Source organism: Haliotis cracherodii, unplaced genomic scaffold, assembly GCF_022045235.1.
Source record: "Haliotis cracherodii isolate W230 unplaced genomic scaffold, xgHalCrac1.p SCAF_8, whole genome shotgun sequence".
Taxonomy (NCBI): domain Eukaryota; kingdom Metazoa; phylum Mollusca; class Gastropoda; order Lepetellida; family Haliotidae; genus Haliotis; species Haliotis cracherodii.
The window spans coordinates 45,508,700-45,536,435 of NW_027266341.1; the positions used below are offsets into that span (position 1 = coordinate 45,508,700).

Below are 27,736 nucleotides of genomic sequence, written 5' to 3' on the forward strand. Positions count from 1 at the left end.
ACAATGGGGCACAATAAACATTTCTTTGACAAGGAGAGATACTTGACAATGCTTTGTTTCATTCCATTATGACTAAATGTTACAAGTATAGAAATATAAGATCAACAAAAGAGACAAGCAAATCATAATCAGCTGACTTTTTGACAACACTATGCAGTAACATCAGCTCACACTTTCTTTTCACATTACATTCAAGATATTCACATTAAAGCAAAATAAATATATTCATGAAACCATTGTGGCACTTTTTCTTTCTAAACTTTCGTGCAGGCATTTTCAAAACATTTGAATATTTTTTTTTTATAATTATGGACTGAATATATCAAATGAGGAAAGAGAAACTGGCTTTGTTGTCAAATGTCACGGCAGTTGAATGTAGTTATGGACACACAGTTCCAGTCTTTGATGTCTCTTATGTTGGCTGTATTCAATGGCCATGATAAAGGGTGCTGTATCAGTACATTGAGATGTGATCACTGTTCCTTCCCACTGCATTACTGTTGAGCAGCAGTGGGAAATGGCAGTGTGTCGGGGCATCCATGAACTACATGTTACTTGTCAATTCCACCACCAGCTGACACATAACTGACATTTCCACTAATGAAACAAGAGCCTAATGATAGCTAGTGCCATGAATTGTCAATGTCAATCACACATGAAACATAGCAAGACAGATATTGAAATATACCTGCAAATACAACATTAGGCCACTGGTCAGTCTAGGATGAATATTTACCTATTTCCTGGCACACCCTATCAATAGCATATTCATAAAGCTATCAAGCCATGGAGAATGAAGCTCATCATAAGAAGGAGGGATATACTGATGCTAGCCAGGCACACCTAAGTCAAGGCTGTTTACAAAGAAAGAATTATGGGATCTATTCCTAGAAATAGGATCCAATCAATGATTGTGCCTTCGGCATTTTCTACTACAAGATAACAAAATAATTCCATCAGATCCATATACTGTAGAGAAATTTGGATTTCAGATGAGGCCAACCGAGATGAAATCAATGCGGTAGCATTATCCTGTCATTACATTTTGGATTTGATTTTCTACCCTTTTCACACTATGTACACAACTCTTTCAGAAAAGTATACAAACATCATTGGGCTTAACATCCCTTGTGACCAGTTGGGAGATAGTTTAATTTCACAATTCATGTAACAGTATCATGTCTGATAATTGGAATGATCCTATAAATCACATAATGTCAACTTCAACATTTTGTAGAAAATGCAGAATGTATCTAAAATTCAACCATATGACAGAGATTTGGTAAGATGTAAAGCTCATCCTTACCTGACAGAAAAGTTCATTTGTTTCTTTGACAACAAGCAGTAAAAATGCTGTCTGTGCCTGTGTTCGTTGCTCCAACTGCCAAACAAAAATATCAAGAAAATAGTCAATATTATAACAAGCATACATGGTATACAAGTGAAGCTGAAAGTAGGGATGGGCATAGCCAGAGTAATATGTATTGCTATAGACCGACTGCACTGAAATATGTATATATTCATATCAGAACCTAGAGTCAGTCTAGCTCTCTAGTCTGAACCAAGTTCATAGTGGACTGCAAATGATTCATGCTGGGGTGATGTTTAGATAAATAGGTTACTTAACTTGTTCCCTTTCACGAGCCTGAAGCTACTGGGTTGCTATTGATATTCATTTTTCTGCATTATTGAATATGATATTCATTATTTGAAAGCTCTCCCCTCACAAATCATAAATATCAGTTATTTTATACTTGACAGTTAATCCAACACAAATATGACAAAACACAAAGTCTAAATAAGAAACATAGCAACATGCATCATGTTTGTTGAATAATATTAACCTCCCACTGCAAATTTTAAGGAATTGATTGTTCAACATGACAACCAGATAACGGGCAGATGGGCTATTGCAATTGAAATACTTAAGCTATATCATTTTCCAGTATTGCATCGTAACCTACGATTCTGGCTGCCTGTTATTAAAGAAACACAAACATCATTCTCATGTTCCAAATGACATGATAAATAATGTAAACTGATGTCAATACAGAATTCAACCTATGCATCATTGGTAATGGTCCATATATCTGCCTCTGCTGAGTGTGTATCTGAATTTCTGAAAATACATTTTATTACTTACATATTTAATGACTTTGAGTTGAAGTGATGCTGCGTCATGGTCATATAGTTCTCCTACATAACAACAAAAATACATCATCATGATGAGTAAAACATGACAATGTGATAGCCTACCTTGTTAACTCTTGAAGTAACATCAAGTGATACAAAGTAGCCTTACACATCAGTTTATTACTAGAGTCTTTCACCATTGAAACTATGATGTCACTAGATTTCAAAGTAAAATAGGCAATATGAAAACACTACTCTGTTCATTGACAAAAGACAATACCAAGCATGTGAGTGAGTATTGGGCGCATTTAGCAATTTTCTCATCAATATCATGGTGGGGGGCTTCACACATTGTATGCATGTGGGGAATCGAATCCAGGTCTTCGGCATGATAGGCCAACGTTTTAAACACTAAGCCACCACGTCGCCCCATACTAAGCATGTAGACTGTAAACAAGGATTTATCAGACTTGACATGGTACACGCTAAGTCTAGCATTAATTTACATTGTTTATTGGGTGTTTATATGTTACTTATGTCATTGTTACCAGTATGTGCAGTGAACCTGACATGACAATCAACTACAGAATGTCAGCAAGGGGCATTCACATATTTTCATTAATTTCATGCCTATGTTAATTTGATGGCATTACTGAGATGCGTTTTGTCTGATTTCTAAATACTCCCCTAATGTTTGAGGGTTTGAATGCAGCAAAAAAAACCTCACCACACAAATTGATGAGGGCTTCAAAGTGGGTGTCATCTGCACAAATGCTCCTTCTCCGTGTCACAGAGTTTTTGGTAAGATGATAACAAACAGATACCTGAGAACATTAGGACATAAAACTGATGCAAGGTTTATATCAGAAATCAGAGACAATAAGGAGTTGGATATCTTGCATCCCAAATTAACTGAGTCTTGAACAGTATTTCAGTTATTTCACAGCATATATGTCTGCATGATTCTTTTGATGTACTGAAGAACAACATAGTTTCACAAACATTCTGTATCATCCCTTTAAGCAGATTCTTATGTGGACTATCAGATTTACAAACCTAATCTTAACCAGCACTTCACAACCTAATCTTAACTCTACACAACCTAATCTTAACACTTCACAACCTAATCATAAAACTTCATAAATCTGGTTCTGTCTGCATTTGAAATACCAAGCATAAATTGGAAATACTTCATTTCTTTCTTCAATAAAACAGAATTTAAGTAAACTGCTGGATGAACATGATGTCAATAGTTGAGTGTAAAATCTTGAAATTATCGACAAGATTAACTGTATCATAAAATCTGTGTTGCCCAAATAGTGTAAAGCACAGTGTTTTTCTGCCACTGATTCAACAGGCTTAGTTCCCAGCTGCTGCCTAGCTACAACACAAAAGATCAAAGAATTAAGGAAGGGATTTCTTCACTCTAAAACGCCTTCCAGCACAATTATTCCTTGTTTATGAAGTGGGATAATTGTCCTCTAGGATCCCTACAAACAATGTTTGGGGAGATGGCCAATAACGTGAAGTAACGTTGAAAAAGATGATTTACCTTCAAAACACATTATCCCTTTTATGAACAAATTGATTCAAGCATTGAAGAAATAAACAGATGTTCTGATATAATTTCTTCATCCATCCTACATTCTACTGTTTTCCAGCTTGCTCTTTCTAACAAATGTCAAATTTCAATCTTGAAGTTTCAACCAATTTTAATTAATTCCCAAGACTACTATATAACTTTATCATTTGGAATGAATAGATCTTATCTCCGTTTCAAGACAAGTTCATAATATGCTTAGTTACACTAGGCAAATATTATTTATCATATAATGTGTAGGTTTCCCTGGTAGGAAAAAGCCAACAGATAAAAGTAGTATCCATTGGGTTATTTACGAATGAATATGCAAATAGATAAGGTCAGGTACTACTGCATTGGTGGATCGCAACATTTTACTTCCTGATACAAGTATCGATCACAGTTGCACACAAAGTAAAAATATTGATTCATACCTCAAATGTTTACTTTAATGCCTGTTACACCAAACACTAATTAGTATTGAAAAAGTAAATATTTTCATCCATTGCCCCATACTTGACACTGCCAACTGTAAATCATCAGTGTGTCAGGTATCTGACTATCCCGTCTATGAAAAAGATGGCCTATGAACCACAGAGAAGAGCACATACAAGTATCGTGATATGTATTGGATTGTGAACAAGGTATTGTGATATGTATCGGATAGCACAGTTGGTGTACTGTCCAAGCCCTAGTGTCGTCTATTTACATCTATTTACATTATGGTGCATCCATGTGCAAAAGGTGTTCAAAACAACCTACCTGTTTTGCTAGATATGTGAGGTTTCCTTCTTCAGTTGCTGAGCAGGAAGTTTTACCAGGTGGTAGGGATGCCTGTATTCAAAGATCATGGTTCAACTGTGTCAAGCAAACATCTATCTATGAGACTCACATGTCCCCCACCTACAACATGGCTGCAAATCCATTGGAAATTTATTCCCACATTTGTCACACTTTTGGACACATTTGTTTGCATGCCTCATATCCAACATCTATTGTTTAATGCTTATTATCAAGCAGATATATACTGTCTGTCATGACACCAAAACAGCAGACACACGAAGGGTGGCTGTAAAGGTCTCTGTCTAACTATGAAGCATGTATAGTACATCCCTGACAGTTTGCATGTATTGAGTACAATACTTTCCATGCTTACAGTCTGCACTTGAACACACAACCAGACAGACAATTTCTGCAAGTACCACAGTGATTATGTATTCTCTGTTGATATAAATGGATAAAGATGTGCTGTGCTGTCATGAAGTAACTCCAACAGCCATTTTTGCAAACTTGGTGTCAACTTTAGGGGATGATGATGCTTCATTTACCACTACCAAGAGGTGGAAAGTTGATTTTAAGAGGGGAAGAGAGAACCTCGAAGATGATCCAGGATCAGGAAGACCTTTAACTCCCACCATTATGAAACATGTTGCTAAATACATAATATATTTATGGAAGATCAATGAGCTACCACATGTCACATAGTTAATACAGTAGGCATCTCTCATTAGAGAGTTGAGAAATGAACTGGGCATCAGCCATATTACAAAGGTTTCAGCATGCTGGTTTCCAAGAATTCTGACTTTGGATCAGAAATGCTCCAGGTTCTTCATGAGAATATACGCCAAGAGCTGATTTTCTGGAAAAATTTGTGGCCATGATTGATAAGTCTTGGCAAAGCATCATGTTACACAGGACAATACACCTGTGTACAAGTCGGTTGTCACCATGGCTGCAGCGCAAGACTGTGAACTTATTATTATTATTCACCAGACCTGTCACTGTCCTATTTCCACCTCTGCCCAAATTTAAAGAAAAAACTGTCTGGCAAGCATTATCATTGATTATGCAAATGTTGCTGATATCCTTTCTGCTATGGACGTTTAAACCACCAGTAGGAGGACTTCTACACCTGTGGGATCCAGGCACTCCAGCATCATTGGCAGAAGTGTGTGAACCATTGAGCGGATTATGTTAAAAAATAATTAGCAAAACTCCAACACAGTCCATCATAGTTAGGTTCAGAACGTTTCAGCTATGACTTGCAAGTAAAAGGCTTGTTTACATGGCCTTAAATTGCATACATACACTTTGTGTAAATATACCCCCATAACCACTTGTACAATAACTACAATTGTGTGTTTATATGCCCCAAAGGGACGTGTCTACACAACAGTTTAACTGTTATAAAAGTCCATTATATTTCTGATTATCAGGACAGAGACAAAACTCGCTCTTCCATATCTATTAAGGACTGGCCTTGTCAGTGTTACATAGAGAGGTATGAGCATGTAGACCACAAATATATGTCTTTTATAAATTTTCGATAATTATGTCACAGTTCTTGCAGCACGGATATGTAATTTCACTCTAATCACTTCAAAGGGCATTTCAATATCTGATTTTACTGAAAGAAAGATAAAGGTAAACATCTTATTGTTCATACATAGTTTTAGACCACTGATATACCATGCTGCAGAATAACATGGATACTCCACTTTGACATTTAGTATACTGACTCCGAACCAACCAATCCTTGTTTTATAACCTTAATACTGAGCGCTAGGTAGGGTAACCAAAAATCTTTAACGTCTTTGGAATAACACGGCTAGGAGTAAACCACCAACCTTACACTCTATTCACAAGATCACAGAGGTGGCACAAGGAACTGAGCTATATGTGTAATGATTAACTTCATGAGTGAAATTTCCTGAAGATTTGAAAATCTGTAAGTCTCTTGTGGCCTTTCCCCATTTTAAGTGGTAGATCTATGTATTTCCAGGAAGTGATTTTGGCAGATATCAAATTCAAAAGATTTTTTTTATTTATCAAATTGAAAATGTGACATGGAATCAAATGTGCATAAATCATAATGCAATACATATCTAAAGATCATTGTCTTCCTGCTAAATGATGTGAAATATTGAACTGAGAGGGAACCAAAATGATATGCTGGCTACCTAAATCAATTTCTCTTTTATCAACATCCAACTATAAATGGAAACAGTTTTGATCCAGGAAAATCATTTTAAAGAACAATTGCTTCTTTCCTGCCCAGGTTTGTTGCTATAGGAACTAACAATCCTTGAGCATTATTGAGGATCTAGGGCTGCTCAAATTTTCAATCAATGCTGTATGAATTTGGCCTGAGCTGCTTTTCCTGACTGTAGGAATGTCTAATCCAAATCAATGACCAGTATCAGTTCACGGTGTATGTTCTACTGGCCAGTTGAGAAGTTGCAACACATAACCATATGATGCTGATTTATTCTGTCTGTGGGAAAACAGCACATATAACATTATTCATGTCAATGCTAACATAACGATTTGTGTTTTGGAATGAAATAATGACATTGGTGTAGTCGGACAAAAGTATAATTGATGTCATGTCAACAAATCCATTATAAGTTACTCAAACTGGTTGAATTAGAGACATAACCCATTGTGGCTAATCTGATGTAATTTTGTAACATAATAATTAAAAATCATTAACATGATTGAATGACGAGATGAATCTTGAAACCCAGTCAGAAAGGACAAGTGGGAAAGTGACCCATCAACAATATCATGTTCTTCACCAATCAATACTTCATGTCATGGAGTGGGATGTTGCATCATTTCACTTATTGCAGTGAAACACTTGCCTACCTTTATTGAAGCATCAAACAAAATACAGTAGAACATGGACATAACAAACTACAAGGAACAGAGAAATCAGTTCGTTATAAACAATGTTCATTACATACGTTTTCTCTTAAACACGACCGCCATCTTGGATAAAACAAACACAATACACATAATTGCAGCATTGCCCGCCATGATAGCATATGCTAGAGAAGTGACACTTTGACATCATCTCGTGAAATTTATGTTTGTCTTACAGACAAGGTTAGTCCAGTTACAGGCAAGATAAGCATAAAGCAAGTTCAACAAGTTTGAATCGTCACCGCTGATTGTTTTGATTCGCCGCTGATTACGTATAGCCAACTGTCAGTGACACTTGGCACTGAGTCAGATTTCTCAGTTTGCTATACACGTCACTAATTAGTGGTATTTCAGCTTGTCATGGATCAGATATCAGTTCGCTATATACGTTAGTTCGCTGTAGAGAATTCGTTATATATGCACATTTTATATGATAATATAGAGAAGATAAATCAGGTATTTTGTAACAGTTCGTTGTATCCATTTGTTCGCTCCATCTGTGTTCCTTATATCCGTGCTCTACTGTATACTGATGTGGAAAAGATGGTATCTCCCAGAGACACTTTGTATCATGTGTAGATTGAAATCTTAGTCTAAGACACTTACCACAATTAAACCTATATTTTCATTGTCTTCTCTATCTTGAATTGGTAGACATAACACTGAAATTCAAAAACAAAACACTTATCAACAGATTTTCCATTTAACAAAATGTTTTTAAGTGCAAACTTTGGATGATACATGACTGATTAAACTGTCTAGACCCTATATCAGCAACTAAGGTTGTTTCCCCAATTGCTGTAATAAGCTGCATGAATGAGTCTCAACAATTCTAAGCCCTATATAGAAAAAAGAGATGAGCAAAGATAGATCCCCCCTCCCTTGAAGACTGAAGTCAAGGGAAGCAGACACAGTATTGACCCAGCTCATACAAATCGTGTAAAGCAAAGAGAGTCTTGCCGGAAAGCCAATTAGCTTACATTCACTATAAGCAATGATGCTTTCTGTCTATGCATCTTCGACCTACTCTTCTGTTTTGCTATCTTCGTTATTACAGGAAACGGAAATACACTGCATGCGTGTCAAGCAACATACCCAATCTTTCATCTGTCACTGCCACCAGGATATATATAAAAATCTTTCATGTTGAAGAAATAAGGCAAATCTATGGTTGGGGTAGTTAAACTAAATATACACTGGCCAGAGCTGTCTGACCTTGATTTCAGAGTCAGAGATGATCAATCAATTATTGTTGTATTCCTAACCTTCAAAACTAAGTCTTTTACTTGAGGCCTTGAGGTTTGCCCATATAGTATTTGACTCCCTAAATCTGTAACATTTAACATCATAGATTCACAGATTACTACAAGGATCCCCTGAATCTCATTCATATTTCACTGTCCGATATCGGAAAAAAGAGCCATTTAGGCCCTTCTTAGCCAAACATACTTACCGTAATCATTCTTAAACTACATCTGTTCTTTCAACAAAAGGGAACATTTGTCACACATGCACCAATGGGGAAAGCGAGATTGTTGCAAGATGCTTTTACCAGTGTTAGCATGGTAACAATTATGGCAAGAAGCCTAATACAGTTGTGCTTTCATATTTTCATATTTCTTGAATTTTGGAATGAAAATTGCTGTTAACACTTTTGCATTGTTATTGACAGTGGTTCTTTGCAACATGTCTGCATGTATACATGTAGGTGGTAGCTAGTAAAGTGACTTTTACAACAGAATATGAAGGTCAGTCATATTCCTATACTGTGATAACAGATCACTAACAATGGCAAGAAATTGATTTCCATCTCTGTTCCCCAGAGAGGAAATACAACTGCTGTTGCTAAATGCTAGTCATGATACTGCTACATGTTTATTTGATTCAAATATTATACCCCCATTCCACAAGGTGACGCTCTACTACGCTGTACTCGCTCATTTTTCGGCAATCTAGGGGCACTTACGATGTGATTACGATCAGATAGCGCTCTTGTTGCGATCCCATATCGATCTATGAGATCCGATAGCAACTTGAAGACCCTTGATCCCAACCAGCAACCCAAAATGTGGCGATCCTGCACATCAGTTCCCATTCCTTTTGCGATCCAAGGCAATCAGGATGCGATCCAATGGCGCTCTATCTGCGCTCTGATGGCGATCATTGCAATCTAATGCTCTCAACTCCGATCTGATAGCGATTTTAGCGATGGAGATCCATAAGCACTCAATTAGCACTTTGGGTCCGATCCTAAAAAAACTCGTAACGTTCTGAGGCGCTTATCAGTTCTACGCTTGGTAGCAGAGGGGTAGGTCCTAGTCTTTTGTGGCCATCTGTGGCACTCTAATACGATAGCGCTCTGATTACGACCTTGGCAATCAAGTAGTGCTCTGATTACGACCTTGGCGATCAAGTAACACTGATTACGACCTTGGCGATCAAGTAACGCTCTGATTACGTCCTTGGCGATCAAGTAATGCTCCGATGGCGATCTTGGTGATCAAGTAATGATCTGACTGCATTCTGGGCGGAGTGCCACAGATCTTTGTGGAAGGGAGTCAACTGGCGGTGACAGTGACGATCTTTGAGATCAGCTAGAGATCAGATAGCGGTCCATTAACGCTTTTGGAAATCATAGCGCTCTATATGACATTCTATGGCGATTTGTAAGAGTGCCACAGAGCGCCGCTTAGTGGAATGGGTTTATTAATGACGCAACATGATCAAGGGTCCTATCCATATTACCTCATTATGGATTAATCTTGGATGACTGTTGACTATGCCATGATGATATTCTGTTTCTTTCTGCATGTAATTCAATCGTTTGTATCATTGTATGTCCCTGTGTCTTTCTGCTGACTGATGGATTCTTATAATGAAGGATGCCACCAATGTCATGTATACGTACCGAGCTGGCTCTGTTGAATGTCTTCATCAAGGGCTAGTGCAGTGATCACAGGGTCTTGTGGTGAGGAAATGGGCTGGACGATTTGTTGTCGCTGCTGGTATGCTTTCCTGCCAAAGTAATAGATCTGAATTGGAGACTAGCCTAAGATCAGAGATTACAGGCTTGATGGAAGATGTTGGATGAAATAACTCGTTCTGCCATTGACCTTATGCTGTCAGCTTGCTGGTACTGCCATGATTATACTATTTGTCAAGTTGCAAATAATATTTCCATCTGCAATTGATGCTGTTTTACTGAACTGCACAGAATAGAACAATGATAAGATCTTGTATAACTATAAGATAAGTAAAAATAATAGACAGCACTGTAGCTCACCTGGATTATGGGTGGATATGTTGTCAACAACTCAAAATGTCAAGTTAATATAAATCATGCTGCCAACACCAATTTTAAAAGATTGTTTTGCAGTTGAGGTGAGGTGAAATGGGGTTTAGCATCGTGTCCAAGATTACTGCACAAGTCCAGACTAATGCCGACTTATAGGGGGTGTCACAATAAATCGAAATATCGATATATTGCTTTTATTTTGTTATTGTTTCACTTAATATAATAAATAATACATCATCTGGTGACTTGTTATTGTATTTGTGAATTAATAGTTGTATTTGTTACCCTATATTTGTGATATGAATCATATTTGCCTCAGTGTATTTGTTGCTGCCCTAGTGAATACCCCACTCAGACACAGTATATCGACTTTGAACCGATAGGTTCTTGTTTTAGCCCTTAATGATGAGCACCAGGCAGGGTACCATCTCTTACCGTCTTGTGGCAAGAGATGCTGGGGATTGAACCCCAGCCACTAGACCACGATGGCGGTCATTTTGCAGAAATATAAAGGACTATGATCCTTATGATAAATATGTAACAATTACCTAAATTTCAACAATGCACAGAGATGCCAACCCTAAATGAAGCTTTGGAATAATCAGTGTGGTAAAGAAGCATAATTTCATGAGAGAAAGAGTAATGTTCCGAGTACAGTATGCCATGGTGCTGGGTTTCGCTTCGACATTTTCAACAGGCCTATACATACATGAAGCTAGTAATGAAACTTCACATGCAAGACACTATTTTAAAAACAGGTTGATAAAGCTTAAAATAATCAGATGATTCTGCTTGCGTTTGTATGGTTACACATGATTCCACCTCATAACTGAACATATATCCAAACATCGAAAATAATGAACATCAATATAGAAAAAGTACTCAAAAATAGAAGTTCCATAACAGCATGTGACAACCTCCTCGGTGGACACATTGCAAACAAAAACATATTTTGAATAACTTTGGTAATTACAGATCATAAATCCCTTACAAAAGCATTCAATTCAAGTTGTTGTGTGCGAGGAAAGCCCCCAAAGCCCCTGATATTTTAGCAAGGTGACATAAAGTGGCTTCAGAAACAATACATGCCTAAACATATGGTCAAAGCTTCACACATTCATGAAATTCAACATTAGACAATATTAACTGTATTGCAGTAAGACAAAGCGGTATTTTGAGGTCATAAGAAATATTGGTGTACATGCAATCAACTCCCCTTAGAATTCTTCACGTGATCGGTGCATTAACAATTTGGTTATGTAAATAATTCATGAAAAAAATGTCAAAAATCATAATTTGTGGAGGATAAGTGTAATAGCATAATTTTAGGCTCAAAAGCATAATGGTTGGCATGTCTGAATACATTTATCGTAAAATGCAACAATGTGTTAAAGAGGATACTTCATAAAATTGTTGCCATGATATAGCTATGATATAATCGGATTATCCTATATATAGTTTCATCTGTCACAGGCTATGACATAGACTCGCTTGGTCTTTGTCCAGGTGACCGATATTAAATTTTGTCCACGCTATTATAATTAATAACAAAAAGAGAAAAATTTAAATTACATTTTGTTCAAGCAATAAAAAACAAAAAGGGAAAAAGGCAGCATGAAAGTTTAAGAACACTGCACAAGAGTATACAATACCTAACAATATTATAATTTCAAAATATGCCTTACTTTTGTGTTGCACAAGAAGAAAATATTGTATGGAACTTATTATATATACATGTATGGAAGTTATATTTCAAACAGCTCACAGCTATAAAGATGTCAGAGATATGTGGACTAAACGTAGATGTAACCAATTAGGCAGATGTAAGAAATTTTGAAGAATACAGTCTGTATCAGTCAGTTGTATTTTTACAATGGTTGATCTCAAAGTTAAATTCTATACCAAGTTATCATATGACTCATATGATATATACATAAAAGTTGAATGCAATTTGAATATACTGTCAAACACTGTTGTATAGAACTTAAGGTTGTCTCGAAGTAAAAGCATGGTCCCTGAGTATTCCTTCTGTATTCATCATTATTTGTTGTGTCAAACCTCGGATAACTCAAAGTATTTACATAAGTCCCTTCAACTTCGACACAACAGTGTTTGACTGTATATGTAGCCTGCAACCTCGGGGTATCGCGGTACTTGTCATGTACGCTAAACGGAACAAAATGCACTCACTAACCTTTATGTTTATTCGTGTTCTCTGTATCAGATATCATTTATTTTATCAAACAATGCATATTTTACTGATAAAAGTTCATTATTTACATTAGTAGCTCCGAGTAAAAGCCGGGCCTCGCGCTCTGTTTGACAAGGGAGAGAACTCCATCGTATCGCGGTACAGAGAAAAGTTGTGTATGGAGGTCCGAATTGGACAAAAAGAGGACATAATTCTACCAACCACTTGGTATGATCATGCCAGACATCAGTGATTTGTCCAGACAAGTGCAAAGACAGCACAAGTAAAATTCTAAATGTGTTATCAGCAATAGGTATTCAATGCATATTTACCGAAAAGTAAGAGAAAAATATTTTTATAAGTCAACATCAAAATATCAGAAATGATATTTTAAGATTGTTTAAAAATAATTGGATGACAATAATTTGTCACAAAATGGAAAAATGTTAAATGTTAACAATAAATATATAAAAAGCACTCCTAGTATCCCCAAAGTATGTATTTATCTTTTGGTTACTAGTGAAGAACGTACTTCTAAGTTTGGCATTATGGCCCTTATGATCTCCCAATAGATTCTGGGCACAGAGCGGGAAAAAATGTGCGGACTACGTAACTTCCGTTACCTCATTAGTCGCCATGAATATGCAGATGATCTAGTTCAGGTCGATAGAAAAAGTTTACTTGGGGAACTGAGGGTTATATCGTTGGCCATTGATAGATGGGGGTAAGGCAATATTACAACAGATGCCAGAAATATGTATCAACGGATTAATAACTCCTTACTTACAGCAGACGGAACATTCCGAGGAAATTGAAATTGTTTACGAAGTGAGCACTTCCTGGCTACTGATTTGCATTAAAAGACAGCCGCTAAGAGGCGTGTCCCGCGTGAACTATCGGAAATCACAAATGCCGCGATACGATGAATGCCGCGGTACCATGGGGTCCGAGTATATATATGAACATGGAAATGGACTACCATCTCCGTGACATTAACCGTGAGGGAAGAAATAAGTAATCTTACCATGCAAGTCCTTTTGCTGGAAGAGATTTTCTGCCATCAGTTTCTACTCGAGCTGTCTCAGGACTCCGCAAGTATACATTTGCTTTTGTCTGAAATGCAAATTAGCAATCATTAAATGTTTGTAGTGAGTGAGTGAGTATGGTTTTACGCCGCTTTTAGCAATATTCCAGCAATATCACGGCAGGGGTCACCAGAAATGGGCTTCACACATTGTACCCATGTCGGGAATCGAACCCGGGTCTTTGGCGTGACGAGCAAACGCTTTAACCACTAGGCTACCCCGACCGCCCCTTAAATGTTTGTATGTTTGTAAGATAACACATCAGCGATCATCATCCTTTTTGTGTTACATGTCTATCAGGAACATCACTTTAAAATTATGCATATTAACTCCAGCACGATAGCATGAATATGTGCCATTAACAGAACAATAAAAGGGCATTATCATAGGATACAATTAGGAATAATGTGTAAAATCGATCAATGTCTATCTGTAGAACTCAACCGTGGTAGAAACTAACTAACTTTATTCACTTGTCTTTATGATGATAGAAGTTTTCCCAATAAGCTTTTACTCGTCATATTGATACCTAACTATCCTGTTGATACCTTAATCATTAAAATTTTTGGATGAGAGTATAGGGCTAGTGATAGTTTCTAATGCAACTGAAAATCCATTTATCAACCAGGATTTTTCTAGATGAAACTGTAAGTCCAAAAATAGATCAGTTCTTTTTTTGATGCAATATCAGCATGGCTTAAAACTATGATTGTTTATAGGTCAGTACAAGCATGCTGTTATGAAGTATGAACACTCTTGCAGCAACTGGTGGAGATGCTCAAATTGAAAACTGGAAAATGTTACATGGATTCAACTGTGTATGATTCATAATGTCATACAAATGGAAAGATCAATGTCTTCCTGCTAAATGATGTGAATCAAAATAATCTGGCCACTACCTAAATCAATTTCTCTTTTATCAACATCAAATTATAATCTATATGAGAATAGGAAGACAGAAAAGCTGTACCGGTATATATTTCACTAAAATGAGCTAGAGTGGCACTGCCATTTTGAATTTTAAAGAAAAGTCTATCTTATCAGGGACAGAAACTTGCAGTAGCCGAAGCCAGTTTCACAGATTTCAAAGGTACCCTGAAGGCTGGTAGAATTTGGAACACTTTAGAGGTGTTCCCAAACCACCACTTCAGGGTTCACTCTAGGTATTTTCTGACATGGGCCCTTTATGTGAAAATTTCATATATTCCTGAGGTACATTTGCTGGTAGAGCACAATGTTTAAATGCGCCATTGTATTTGAAAATGTGGGCCTTTTTTCAATTTAGTGGCTAAAAGCAAAAGGCTCCACTCTAGAATTATCCCTGCCAATCAGGCTAGCTGATTTTTTTAGATTAATTTCTATCCCTGCCTAACACGTGTAAAAAGTTGTTGGAAAGTGATATTGATATATTATGTAGGTTTTGATTGTTTGTAGTTTAATGCTACACTCTGCAAAATTCCAGCTAGATAGCAGCAGTCTGTAAACTGGACCAAACAATCCAGTGACTGACATCATGAGCTATGATCCATGCATTTGAGATACGATGACATCCAATCAACAAAGTCGCCGAACTTGACCATGACAGGTCCATTTAGTAACCTCTTTTGAAAAACATTTGTTGGGGATCATTATCCTTACACATAATCTCCATGGGTATTAGTAGGTTTCAAGCTGAATTCTTACAATTGACAGCATACAAAAAACTATGACAAGCTTTGCAACCAAAAACAGGGAATTTCCAATAAAAGACAATATCATGCAGTGTTCGAATCAAGGAGCTCTAAGTATCCTTTAGGTTAGCTTTCATGGTATTTGAATCTACAGTGACCCTACATCTTTTACTCCAAGAATTTCATGCTCAATTTTAAACACTGCTATGCATACATCATTATGTGGACTAGCCCTAATCATGCTAATAGAAAACTTAGTTGTTTCCCCTGAAGACTGTAAAGACCCGTGAAGACCCGGGGTAGAATAGCTCTCCAGCAACCCATGCTTTCTGTAAAAGGTGACTATGCTTGCTGTAAGAGGTGACTAACAGGATCGGGTCGTCAGGCTTGCAGACTTGGTTGATGCCTATCATCATGATGTCATCCTATCCTAATTGTGTGGATCGATGCTCATGGTGTCAATCACTGGATTGTGTGGTCCAGACTCGATTACCTACGGACCGTCATCATATAGCTGGAATAATGCTCAGTGCAGCGTTAAACAACAAACAAACAAAACGAAGACTGTAAAACTTAATGATTCATATACATATCTAAATCTTGCAAAACATTTAAATCAATCTTCACCTATATTTTGTTAGCTACTGCAGAAAACATCATACAAAATTACTTGAGTCCTTTTTATCCTAATAAACAAAAAATTATTGCTAGAGCTTAAGTGACAGCTGGCCATGATCAGCATTACAATGTGCTGAGCCATAGGTAGGTTATTATCTCCAACAACCTGTACCAATTGCCTGCTGTTTACATGGCCTTCAACAGCAGATGAGTACACCACATCTGTCATTAAACCATCAAGGAATCTATAATGCTGGGAAAAGTGGAAGTTTACTGATAAACTTAGGATGATGACGCAAATAAGTCTGCTGCTCAAAGAGCTCTCTCTGTGTCGTCCCTTGATGAGATGTCTCATCAGTTTTGCAAATCAAGGCTATTGGGATTGCAATCGGTATGTGCTGCAGCTGTTTCCATATAGCAAGGCAATGCCATGGACTAGCGGAATAGCCTAATTACATGAAGATATTTCAGTCCTGGTTATCATACATCACCATGCCTCCAACTGGTTACATTACATTAAACAAACATTTCATTTCATTTTCTCAATCAAGCAAATATTCTTATCGTTTCCCTGATATAGTCATGTCACTGACAAGACTGATCAAAGGCTACATGATGATAATCAACATTTGGAGCAGGCATTGCAATCATTCTCAGGGGAATGTTTTCAAAATAACCATGTTTGACAAAAAAGCATTAATGTATTATGATTCCATCTGATTTTACTATCCTGGACAGAGGGTGCTTTAGCTGATTAAATATGTTCAGTGTGCTTTTGTATCCTTCATCTATGATCACACAATCAAAGCACTGTAACTACAAATAAAAACAAATAAAAGTCACACAGTTTACCTTTTGACTGATCTGACTCAAATAGTTCACCTATACCATGTATACACTGATCTGACTCACATGGTTCCTCTATTCACTGATCTGACTCACATGGGTCACCTGTTCACTGATCTGACCCACATGGGTCACCTGTTCACTAATCTGACCCACATAGGTCACCTGTTCTCTGATCTGACTCACATAGTTCACCTGTTCACTGATCTGATTCACAAGGTTCACTTATTCACTGATCTGACTCTCATGGTTTACCTATTCACTGATCTGACTCACATAGTTCACCTATTCACTGATCTGACTCACATGCTTCACCTATTCACTGAATGATGCATATGATTTTTATGAATATTTCAAACTCAGTGCCCTTGGTTGGCAAATTGGGAAATATTGCTTTACTGTTTTTAAAGTTTCTATTTTCTCAAATTCAGATGTATATTAACCTTGTATCTAAAAACATATCTGCAAAGTCATAGCATTAGTTATAACTATATCAGCATGAATTGTGAAAGGGCAAGGTACGATAAGGGTCCTTTTGCGCCCACATGACATCCATAATTTAAGAATTGTTTCTTTGTTGTTTTACGCCGCACTCAGCAATATTCTAGCTATATAACAGTTCATAAATAATTGAGTGTGGACCAGACAATCCAGTGACTGACATTATGAGCACTGATCTATGGAACTGGGATACAATGACATGCATCTACCAAGTCAGAGCCTGACCACCCGATCCCGTTAACCGCCTCTTACAACAAGTGTAAAATAAGAACTGATTATACTTTGTTAATTTCAACAATTGCATGTTTGGGACTTCTGACATCACTAAATGCATAGTTTTTTTTCTAATATTTGAACATGAGCAACCAACGATGAGTTTCACAGGAGATAAAAACATGTATGTATGTATGTATGTATGTATGTATGTATGTATGTATGTATGTATGTATGCATGCATGTATGTATGTATGCGTTTCTTTGCCAAATTAATAATTAAAGCCAGTGTAAACAAATAAAAGCCTCCAAGACACGATGGATGACTGCTGATCTTTGTAGTTGTTTATGATAGATAGTTACATACAAGATAGATCATTTCAATATGTGCCAACATTTTAAGGCCTTCAGTAAGTGATTTATCAATCAAGAGACACAATCTCATTAAAATCATATCTTAATTCTCGCTACCGCTGAACAAAGATCTGAGGACATCCCATTAGGGGTCATGTCAGAACAACCTTTCACCCGACCAATCAGAGCATCGCTTACCAGATCATGAAAGTGACAGTCGGAATGTGATTTCTAATCATACAGCCTCGAAAACGTTAAAACGGGGTATTCCGAACGATAGTTCTAGACCATGTATTAGCCATTCTAGAACGTCTTTTGTTCAGGTTTCAAATTTTTAAGCGAGAATTTGTCAAAATATGTTTCGAAGCGTAGTCACCAATTTGAAAATAGTGCCGTAAGCACAAGAAAGCTGTCTCCTGATTGGCTAATGTCGACTTCTTGTCAGTAATTCCATTGGTCGGTCAGAGTTTGCAAAAGGTCGGTCTGACGTGACCTGTAATGGGATGTCCTCAGATCTTTGTTTAGCGGCAGCGAGAAGATCTGATTTTAATGAGATTGTCAAGAGACAAAGAATGACACCAAACACAAAACGCCAAACTGCATTCCTTGTTGCTATGGAAATGAGTGCAGTAAGCTATTTCCACAAGTCTGATCTATTAGGAAGTCAGTGTAAGATACATATCATACAATGCGGAGTTATTCACATTCATGATAGTGGACATGTGACAATGTGTGAGTTTCACACTTTTGAATGGAAATCCAATATTTACGCTGATGTCTCAGAAGATGGCATCGAAACAAATGTCAATTAGGCCATTTTCCTGATTTTCACAATTTTAGTAGGACACTCTTCTTTCTCATATTATTTTTTATGACAGTCTGTGTCCAAGAAAATGAAACAACCTGAATATGAGATGGTGTTCCAGGGTTCATTTGCCACACTACTAACACAAGCACAATGATCACACAGTGATCGATTAACTGTTGGCAATCTTTCATAGCCTATGGGCTTTTTAGAAAGTACATGTACATCCACATATATATGCAAATTACAAATGCATACTTTACAACTTTTCCAACTGCAATTTTTTCAAATAGAACAGATATAAGTTTACAAAAAATGTCCAAGTGCACACCTATGTTAGGGCTTGTGGTTAAGGCAGTGTCTCACCGGCCATTACAACTTTAAAACCTGAAATTATCCGAAACTTTACTTTCACTTTTTCCATCAGTGTCCATGCAAAACAAAACCAAAAAAATTGTGAAAATAAGGGGACGTTCTTCACGTGTCACTAAAGTTTAGAATGCAAGGCAGAACAAAAATGTAATTATTTTGATTGATATGATTTATAGAAACTATTGTGCTAATGAAACTATTTTGATAGGGTTAAGAATACCCTCATCACTTTCACACAAATTTGTCTTTTTAAAAATAACAAAAAGGGATTATCCATATGTATTCCCCTGAAGACCTGTGAAGATCCGGGACAGAATAGGTCTTCAGCAACCCATGCTTGCCGTAAAAGGTGACTGTGTTTGTCGTAAGAGGTGACAAATGGGATGGGGTGGTCCGGCTTGCTGACTTTGTGGACGCATGTCATCATATCCCAATTGCTTGGATCAACGCTCATGATATCAATCACTGGACTTTTTGTCCAGACTCACTTATTTACAGATCGCCGTCATAAAGTTGGAATATTGGTGAGTGCGGCGTTAAACAACAAACCAACAAACAAAACTTAAGTAAATGGATACCTGCAATGAAGGTTCATACAGATAAGGAACACGAAAAAAAAGTAAAATTCAAGGCTTTTCAACATCATTTTCAATGCTCTTTTAGTTGGGTCTTAATCTGTAAATATGTTGGGTTTTTTACTTAGCATACTTTATGTTAGTTGTAAAACCTTAAAAGGAGTATGAACACCCAAAACTTTCCAACAAGGTTTATTTTCACAACTAACCTATAAAATTCTGTTTTCATAAACAGGTATACTGTATTCAAAGTAAAAAGTGCCCACAGTGATATTTGCTAATATATTGGCTAGTGAACAATCCCAATTAGCACCCCTTCTAATTGATCAATGCACCCAAGACTTAATTATTTATGTATAATATGCACTCGTGTGTTATATGCATCCTTCATTATGGGCAATTAAATTCTGGAAAAATATATGTTGTATATAAACATTTCAGGCTGTCAGCATTAACCACGAAATTTATGATCTTTCAACTTTCACCAAAATAATATTCTAATTAAGAGCCCCCTATTTCTAATTTCTTCAACTGTTTTTTCAAGAGGAGCAATGATCAAGTGCCGTGGTAAAGGAGGTAGGAGACAGACAGAAGAACAGTGTGGCATTCTTCAGCAGAAAACAGAATGTTCTAAAGTAGAACCACAGCCGACAAAGAAAAGGAAAGTCATCAGGGCAATCATTAAAGACAAGATTGATTCCAGAGAAGAACATTGAACACCAGGCAAACCATCCTCCAGTCAACAAGGGACAGGTTGTAATGAGGCAGAATAAACCTGACCCCAAGCCACGTACACAAGGCATCCTCTTGCATCGTCCCAGCATTTAATATTATGATGCAAACAACAAAGTTGACTCTGATGAACTATGCTGCCAGTGCCACAGATTCCAATCCAAAGAACTTTGAGGATGTGCATCCGGTGTGTTTATGCTGTGGTCCCAGTGCACACACCCTTCTTGTCACCATTAGGTACATTTGAAAGTGTGTACCCGTGTTATTCTTGAGTTCTGGTGTCCATGTCACCATGAAAAAAAAGAATGAATAGGACACCTGAGACATGTATACATGTGTATATATGTGCATAATATCTGAAAGTGTTTAGAATGGGACCGCTTTTGTATTCACCATAACAAACATTATGTAACAGTCACTTGTACCTGTGTACATATTTTTGTAAATTTTCTCATTTTATGGATTGCTAGGGACGACAAAATTTGTTGCCCTCCAAGTGCACCATATTAGTACAAGGGAGATCACTGTTGGTCAGCCAATCATCTGACTGAATGATGTCAATGTCCTGAAGTTTATTTTGGTAGCTGCAGCAATCGGCCGATTGTTTCTTTATTACCATGATTACAAGGATAAAAACAATCATGATTTCTTCAAAACATCAATAGAAGTCAAGTTAACAGGTAAGATAACTCAGGTTCCGTATTTATTTATTTGTTGTTAGGGTGTGTGACTGAAAACCAATTACGCAAAGATATATTGTTTTTCCCCCAGATCCAACAAACTTCACTCCTCTAGACAGTTTTGAGGACCCACAGAGATATTTCACCTGCAAAATCCTGATAAAAGAACACAAAGCAAACAGTCCTTTTTGATGTGACTGAGTTTGCCGTAATTATCAGTAAACTATTACTAATTTCATGTGTATCACAGAAAAAAAGAGGCTGTATTTCTCTGGTAGTACTCTCAATCACTGAGCAATCATGGAGCCCAGTATCGGTTGTCTATTCGCATGGAACCTGAAGCCCTTACTCCATCTGATTGCATCCACAAGACACTTCAAGTTCAAGTAACCACAGTTTTACCTCTATGCTCACTACACATGATGATCCATTTCTTGTATAATCAATAATGACAGAGAGAGTCAGGATTACACAATTCTATTTTGTGGCAGGAACATGTGCAAGGAAAACATGCTTGGAGAGCAGAGCAATGAAGTTTGGACAGACCTTAAATCAATGCATGTGCTCGTTTTACAATTGTGTCCTGCACTAACAGAAAAGATTGCCTTTTTTTGGTTACTCTTGCTGCAGCACCACACACAGAAAAGTCGAATCCGGAGTCTTGTAAGCTCTGCCCGTAATCATTATCACAGTCCATATATCAGCACTAACAGCCACAGAAAATGATGCAAAGATAGTCTTGCAGCAGATGTTTAGTTGACACTCGAAAGCAGAGCATGCTTACTGACATAATAAAAAATGTTAAAGAATAAAACTGTCACACAAACTGAACTCGCATGTTAAACAATCACAATACTTTTTTTATTTTAACCAACATTTCCAAGATAAATACAGAAGCAACCAAAATTATAGACTAACACTTTCGTCAATGAAAACATGTCTTTTAAGTTTTTTTCGTTTTTTTCTTGAAAGAACCTTTCCTCTTCTGCTGTAGACATAGACTGTGGAATCAAGCGAACTAGATTTGGTTAGTTTGATCTAGACTTGCCTTGGCTTTTCATAAAAAAAGTACCTAAAAAATATAAATTCCACAGTCATGGTGCAGGATTACCAAAATGATACATCCTGGAAATACATGTTCTTGGATCCTACAGACTATGGGATAAGAACAATGTATACAATCATTTGCATCTTAAAATATGATGCAGATATTTGTAGGGGTGAAACGCAAGTTCATGATATGATACTATGATACATATCGCCATATGCATATTCATGTCAAATCTTGACTATAAATATTTCAGAGCAGGTTCAAAAGGAGAAGCAAGCTGTTGACACATGTTTGTAGTGGTTATTTTTAGTCACGAACTTGAAACAGTAATTACAATACATTTTGCGATATTTGACTGACAAACACTGGGAGGTGGGGAGAAAATCAATAAACGAGTATCAAGTAATCTGTTTATGCATGTGTATCATCTTGTTTCAATACAGAAAAAACATATTGTGTATCGTATCGACGCATGAAAACACACAATGTACCAGGGTTCACCCCAGATATTTGTTAAAAAAGCACTTGCTTGACCGATTAAGTGATCTGAGAGTTGTAAGTGTTTAACCACATTACATCTAATCTCCAACCTTTAACTATGTTCATGGCCACTGCTGCTGCCAACAGCCACTACAAATCTGTTGACTGAGAAAGCTATATTGTCCGTCAAGAACAGAAGACATTTCCATTCACCTACGATCGATAATGTCTCTTCCAAAAGACCAGCCTAGGCTTACATGGCTTACAAAGAGAACAATTATTCATAGGAATTTATGCCAATTTACCTCCATAATCAGATCAAAGGGGAAACATTCTCTCAAACAAGAGATATGAATACACTCACTCCATTATATGTGTGAAGTGGAGGAAAGACTCATTCAGCAGGCCATGGGTCATTACCAGGGTGTCTTGATGAAGACAATTCCTGCTGAGAACAGACACTCTCTGCCCAAATGAATCGTATAATGTAAATAAAAAGAAACTGTCGGGCCAAACCAAATTGATGTGTCTGCCTATCTAAAAATTTATTTTTAGCATGTTTCCAATCTAGCCACCTGGAATATGAAAAGCTATAAGTAGACCCAAATGAAATCATTTCTATTTCATATTGTTGGTGTGTTAGGAATGGCTGAGGTGAATACCACAAGCCATACGTTTTTATATGATTTCTGACAAATGTATGGCTCTTGGAACCACGAAGGAGGTGCATGAAACATCAGCAGTCAGCACGGTCACTTTTCCAGTCTGTCTGATATTTACCAAGGTACTAAATACAGATAAGCTGTAGTAAAACTGAAGTTAGAAGTGAAATCTAATCAATGCTAAATGCTTGCAAGGCCCTTTCATCACAAGTCATGTGGGTTGTTTGTCACATTAGAACATGTATCAGCCTCTAACATGCAATACTTGATTCATTATCATCACAAGGTCACAAGGTATTGTTAAATATTTCATTACTTTTCAAGATGCAAGTATCATTTTAACTGCCCAATGCAGCATTAGAAATTGGCACTTGTCCTGTAGTCCTTGCCAAACTGCCCAATAGTTAACATGGTTAAGGTATCATAGGGACTAGTAGAAATTTGCCAATTTTAAGGGTTTAGTTATATGTTATCATTATAAGGACTAGTGGACTAAACATTATAGTTTCTACGGCTGCAATGGTCACTAACATAAAAGGAAATTCAAACCCTGATGATGAAATTTGTACACTACAATACATTGCAGCTCCTCAGCTGATAATAAACTGTTACATTCACTTCCATAGTGTAAATGTTGATCTCATAAACAGCCACCTGAACAGTGTTGCTGGCACCCATACTTTAATACCTGGTTATCATTATGATTCAAGACATGTATCACTACATACATGATACATGCAAAACCTATTTTTACAACACCATCTAGAGGAATAGATTATGGTAGATCATGACATAATCTCTCTTGGGTTTCTAGTTGAGGTGAGCATCTGATATCTAAATACCATGTAAAGAAAAAGTGCAGGTACAAAAACCTCAATGTGAATCTAAAATAAGACTTGTTTTATTCAAGTGTGATAACTGATGTCACATGTACTTACCACTTGAGGAAGAATGTATGTCAGGGCTTTTCTTATTGCTGTCCTAAGTTCTGCTACTGTTTTGGCTTCCAGCAAGGGGAGGAATGCTTCCTGTAAACAAACATGGTATTATTGTCAACATGAACAAAATGAAACATACCAACACCACCATGTACAGTTCAGGATCCCTGCTGATAAAGGTGTTCACTATTAGAATGAATAGTGTGACTGTTGAATGCAGGTGTATCATCACATAAAATGTTATAAAGTTGTGACAATTTCACAGAACTTGACCATACATGTCCATCCATGTTTCCATTGCTACATCAGGATGCTATTATGAGCAGTTCTCTATTATTCCAGTTTCAGCCTGCACGTCCGGAGCATTTGCAGGTAACAGCTGCTGGCTGAATTTTGTTTTAAATGAAGCATGAAAAGAATGGCGACTCGTGAATACATTTGGTATGTTTTGATTATGTTTGTTCAACCATAACACAAACCTTTGAACATTAAAGCATTTTGTAGATCATATTTTGAACAGGTGGTAATATTGTTTCCCATCTCATGTAAGCTTACCCAGTTGTCGTGCTTATAACTTATACAAGTTTCAAAACATGTCATATGTTAAAGTGGAGTATTACAGTGTTTAAAGGCTGTTATTGGTGATTCCGTAATTCAGATCATCAACCCACTCAAAACAATGCCGCTTCACTCAATATATTTGCTAACACCAAAGAATTCAATTTAGCAAATTTGTCATTCTGTGAATGTTCAGAAACAAATACCATTGTCCTGTTTTCATCAATGTTTTCAGCATCATGCCTTTAACATTGTACATGAGATGATGTCATATATGTTGTATTAAAGTCTTATGTTTACAATGTTGTCTTGTTTTAAACAAAAAGTAAGTGCAAGGGAAGTTTTTTTTTCAATATGCTCAAACGAGGGAAACGGTCAGACATTGCACGCTTGTGACAGTTGTCCTTGTGTCTGGGGGATAGGGGCGAAGTTGTGGCAGTAATGCCACCATAGAAACTATGCCCGATTGTCTAATATTACTGATTTGTTTGACTGATTGGTCTTGCATGCTTCATGTGTTTTTTTCATGGTTACAGGCATCACATTTACTACATGCCCCACGATATTCATGACAAGGCCCACAATTGTCAAGGTCTATGGGCCCTTGGGCCCACCTTAATAAAATCCTAGGTTTGTCACTGCACCAATGAAACATTGCCAAGAACCAAAGAGTGTTTAGCATTTTTGAGAAAATAAGCAAACATGAACGACAAAGTGAACTTTCCACCATATTAGATAGTGTTGAGATGACAGCTATGAGATACCTATTACATCATATATATTAATAATTTCACACTCAGATGCCATAATGATGGGGGTATTGGCCTCACTCAGACTTTCGTATTCCAATTTACTTCATTAATGATTGCAATACTTACCACAATTTATTGCGTGTTCTTTCATCTGTAATTTGTTATGTAACCAAGTGTAAAAACCACTTATTTTGTGTTCCCCCAAAATATTTCACAAAAGAGTCACAGTGTTCGCAAACTGCGATGTTATCTTTAATATTCTGATCATGCATTCTTTTGATAAGTCCTAAATGGACCCATTCACTGGACTTTCACTGCAAATTCAGTGTTTGACACTGTCCAAAATTTGTCAGTGATCCAAAGGACCAGAACACGGAAAAACCCATGAGCAAGGGTATTCTGCTGACAAACCTGGAAACATAATCAGGGCGAACCGGGATTCAAACCCACAGCTTTCTGGCGTGCAGAAAGGATGCAACTGCACAGCGAATGGCGGCGCCGTAGACAACTGGGAACATCCTGTGATGCACATGCACATAGAAGCCAAAGTGTGTGTGCCTTTAGGGGAACTCACAATCACTAATGCAATTAAACTGAGCACAGGCTTAAAAATGCCTCCAAGTCAGTGTCTCAATGAACAGACAAAATAGTGAATTGTGGGTACGATAGAGGGGGGGCGTCAATATCCCAAGTTGCCGGAAAGATTGGCAAATCAAAAAAGTGTAATTTCTCAACTGTGGAACAAGTACCGTAAAAAAGGTGTTCTTGCAATGAGACCTAGGTGTGACAGTGCTTAAAACAACCTAGACAAGATTGTCTCATTATATTACTTACACTATGCAAAAGATTCAAATCTGTTCCCATTGTAGCGGCCATAAAATTTCCGAGTCCCGTGATGGGATTCGAACCACGGACCTTCTGATCCAAGGTCGGACGCCTTGTCCACTTGACCAAAGAGGTTAACCCCATCAGCAAGCTGACAAGGTAAGGATGTCATCTGTGGGATGACTCCACACCCTGCTACATACTCTCCCGTCAGCAGAGGACACATCCTGGGCCAGATTGTAGGGTACTGAGGATTATTTTGCTCAAATTTGATATGAACGTGCTCAGCCTTATGTTGGGCGCCAATGTAGCGGCCATAAAATATCAGAGTCCCACGATGGGATCTGAGCTACGGACCTTCTGATCTGAGGTCGGATGCCTTGTCCACATCTAACGTTAAAAACCAGCTCTACGCAGCCTGTCTCAAAGCAAGGCATCCTTTGAAGGGTGTGACCCTAACAGCATACCACAGGCAGCAAAGATTGGGGTGGGTTAGATAACACCTGGAACGGGCTGTGCATCAATGGCTTTACACCATAATTACAGACAAATCAAGTTTTTGCCTCAGATTCACAGATGGCAGGAAAGGTTGTTGTCAGCGTAGTGGCGAGGGGTAAGCCAGGGCAACAAGTCTTGACCATGATTTACATGGAGGCGGTCGAGTCATGGTGTGGGGCGGTATCACACATGACAGGCGAACTGACTGGGTTAAAGTGAATGGACATTTGGCCAGTGATATGTTGACAAAAACATTTTAGCGTCCTGTTGTTGATCCATTACCTAGAATTATCAGCTGAACTGCAAGATGACAATGCCAGACCACATGTTTAGGTCATCACCGATTATCAATTTCAAATGAAAAGGCATACAGACATAAAACAAGCCACATGACATCAAACAAAAACGTGTCAAATTTTCAGTAATTCATTACATTTGATAAGGCTCCATTAATAATAGTGCAACATCAGTCAAAATGCACTTACACAATCAGGTAATTTTTTTAAGAATGATTTTACTTATGATTTTTAGATAATACCAAAACGTGCATGGTTTCTATATCATTATTTGTGTTGGAATAGTTTGGTTTCTCATGAACAAAACAATACAAAAACATTT

General features: G+C 37.3%; 1 protein-coding gene across 1 annotated transcript in view; it reads right to left on the minus strand.

The window, feature by feature from the left end:
- LOC139451136 (cGMP-dependent 3',5'-cyclic phosphodiesterase-like) overlaps positions 1 to 27,736 on the minus strand; it is a 79,984-nt gene that overhangs the window by 39,083 nt on the left and 13,165 nt on the right. Inside the window, exons 2-9 of the mRNA XM_071232933.1 lie at positions 24,486 to 24,575; positions 13,928 to 14,016; positions 10,326 to 10,432; positions 8,024 to 8,079; positions 4,475 to 4,546; positions 2,861 to 2,957; positions 2,144 to 2,196; positions 1,307 to 1,381 (exon numbers count right to left, since the gene is read on the minus strand). Coding sequence (XP_071089034.1) covers positions 1,307 to 1,381; positions 2,144 to 2,196; positions 2,861 to 2,957; positions 4,475 to 4,546; positions 8,024 to 8,079; positions 10,326 to 10,432; positions 13,928 to 14,016; positions 24,486 to 24,575 — 639 coding nt within the window. The remainder of the gene's footprint in view (positions 1 to 1,306; positions 1,382 to 2,143; positions 2,197 to 2,860; positions 2,958 to 4,474; positions 4,547 to 8,023; positions 8,080 to 10,325; positions 10,433 to 13,927; positions 14,017 to 24,485; positions 24,576 to 27,736) is intronic.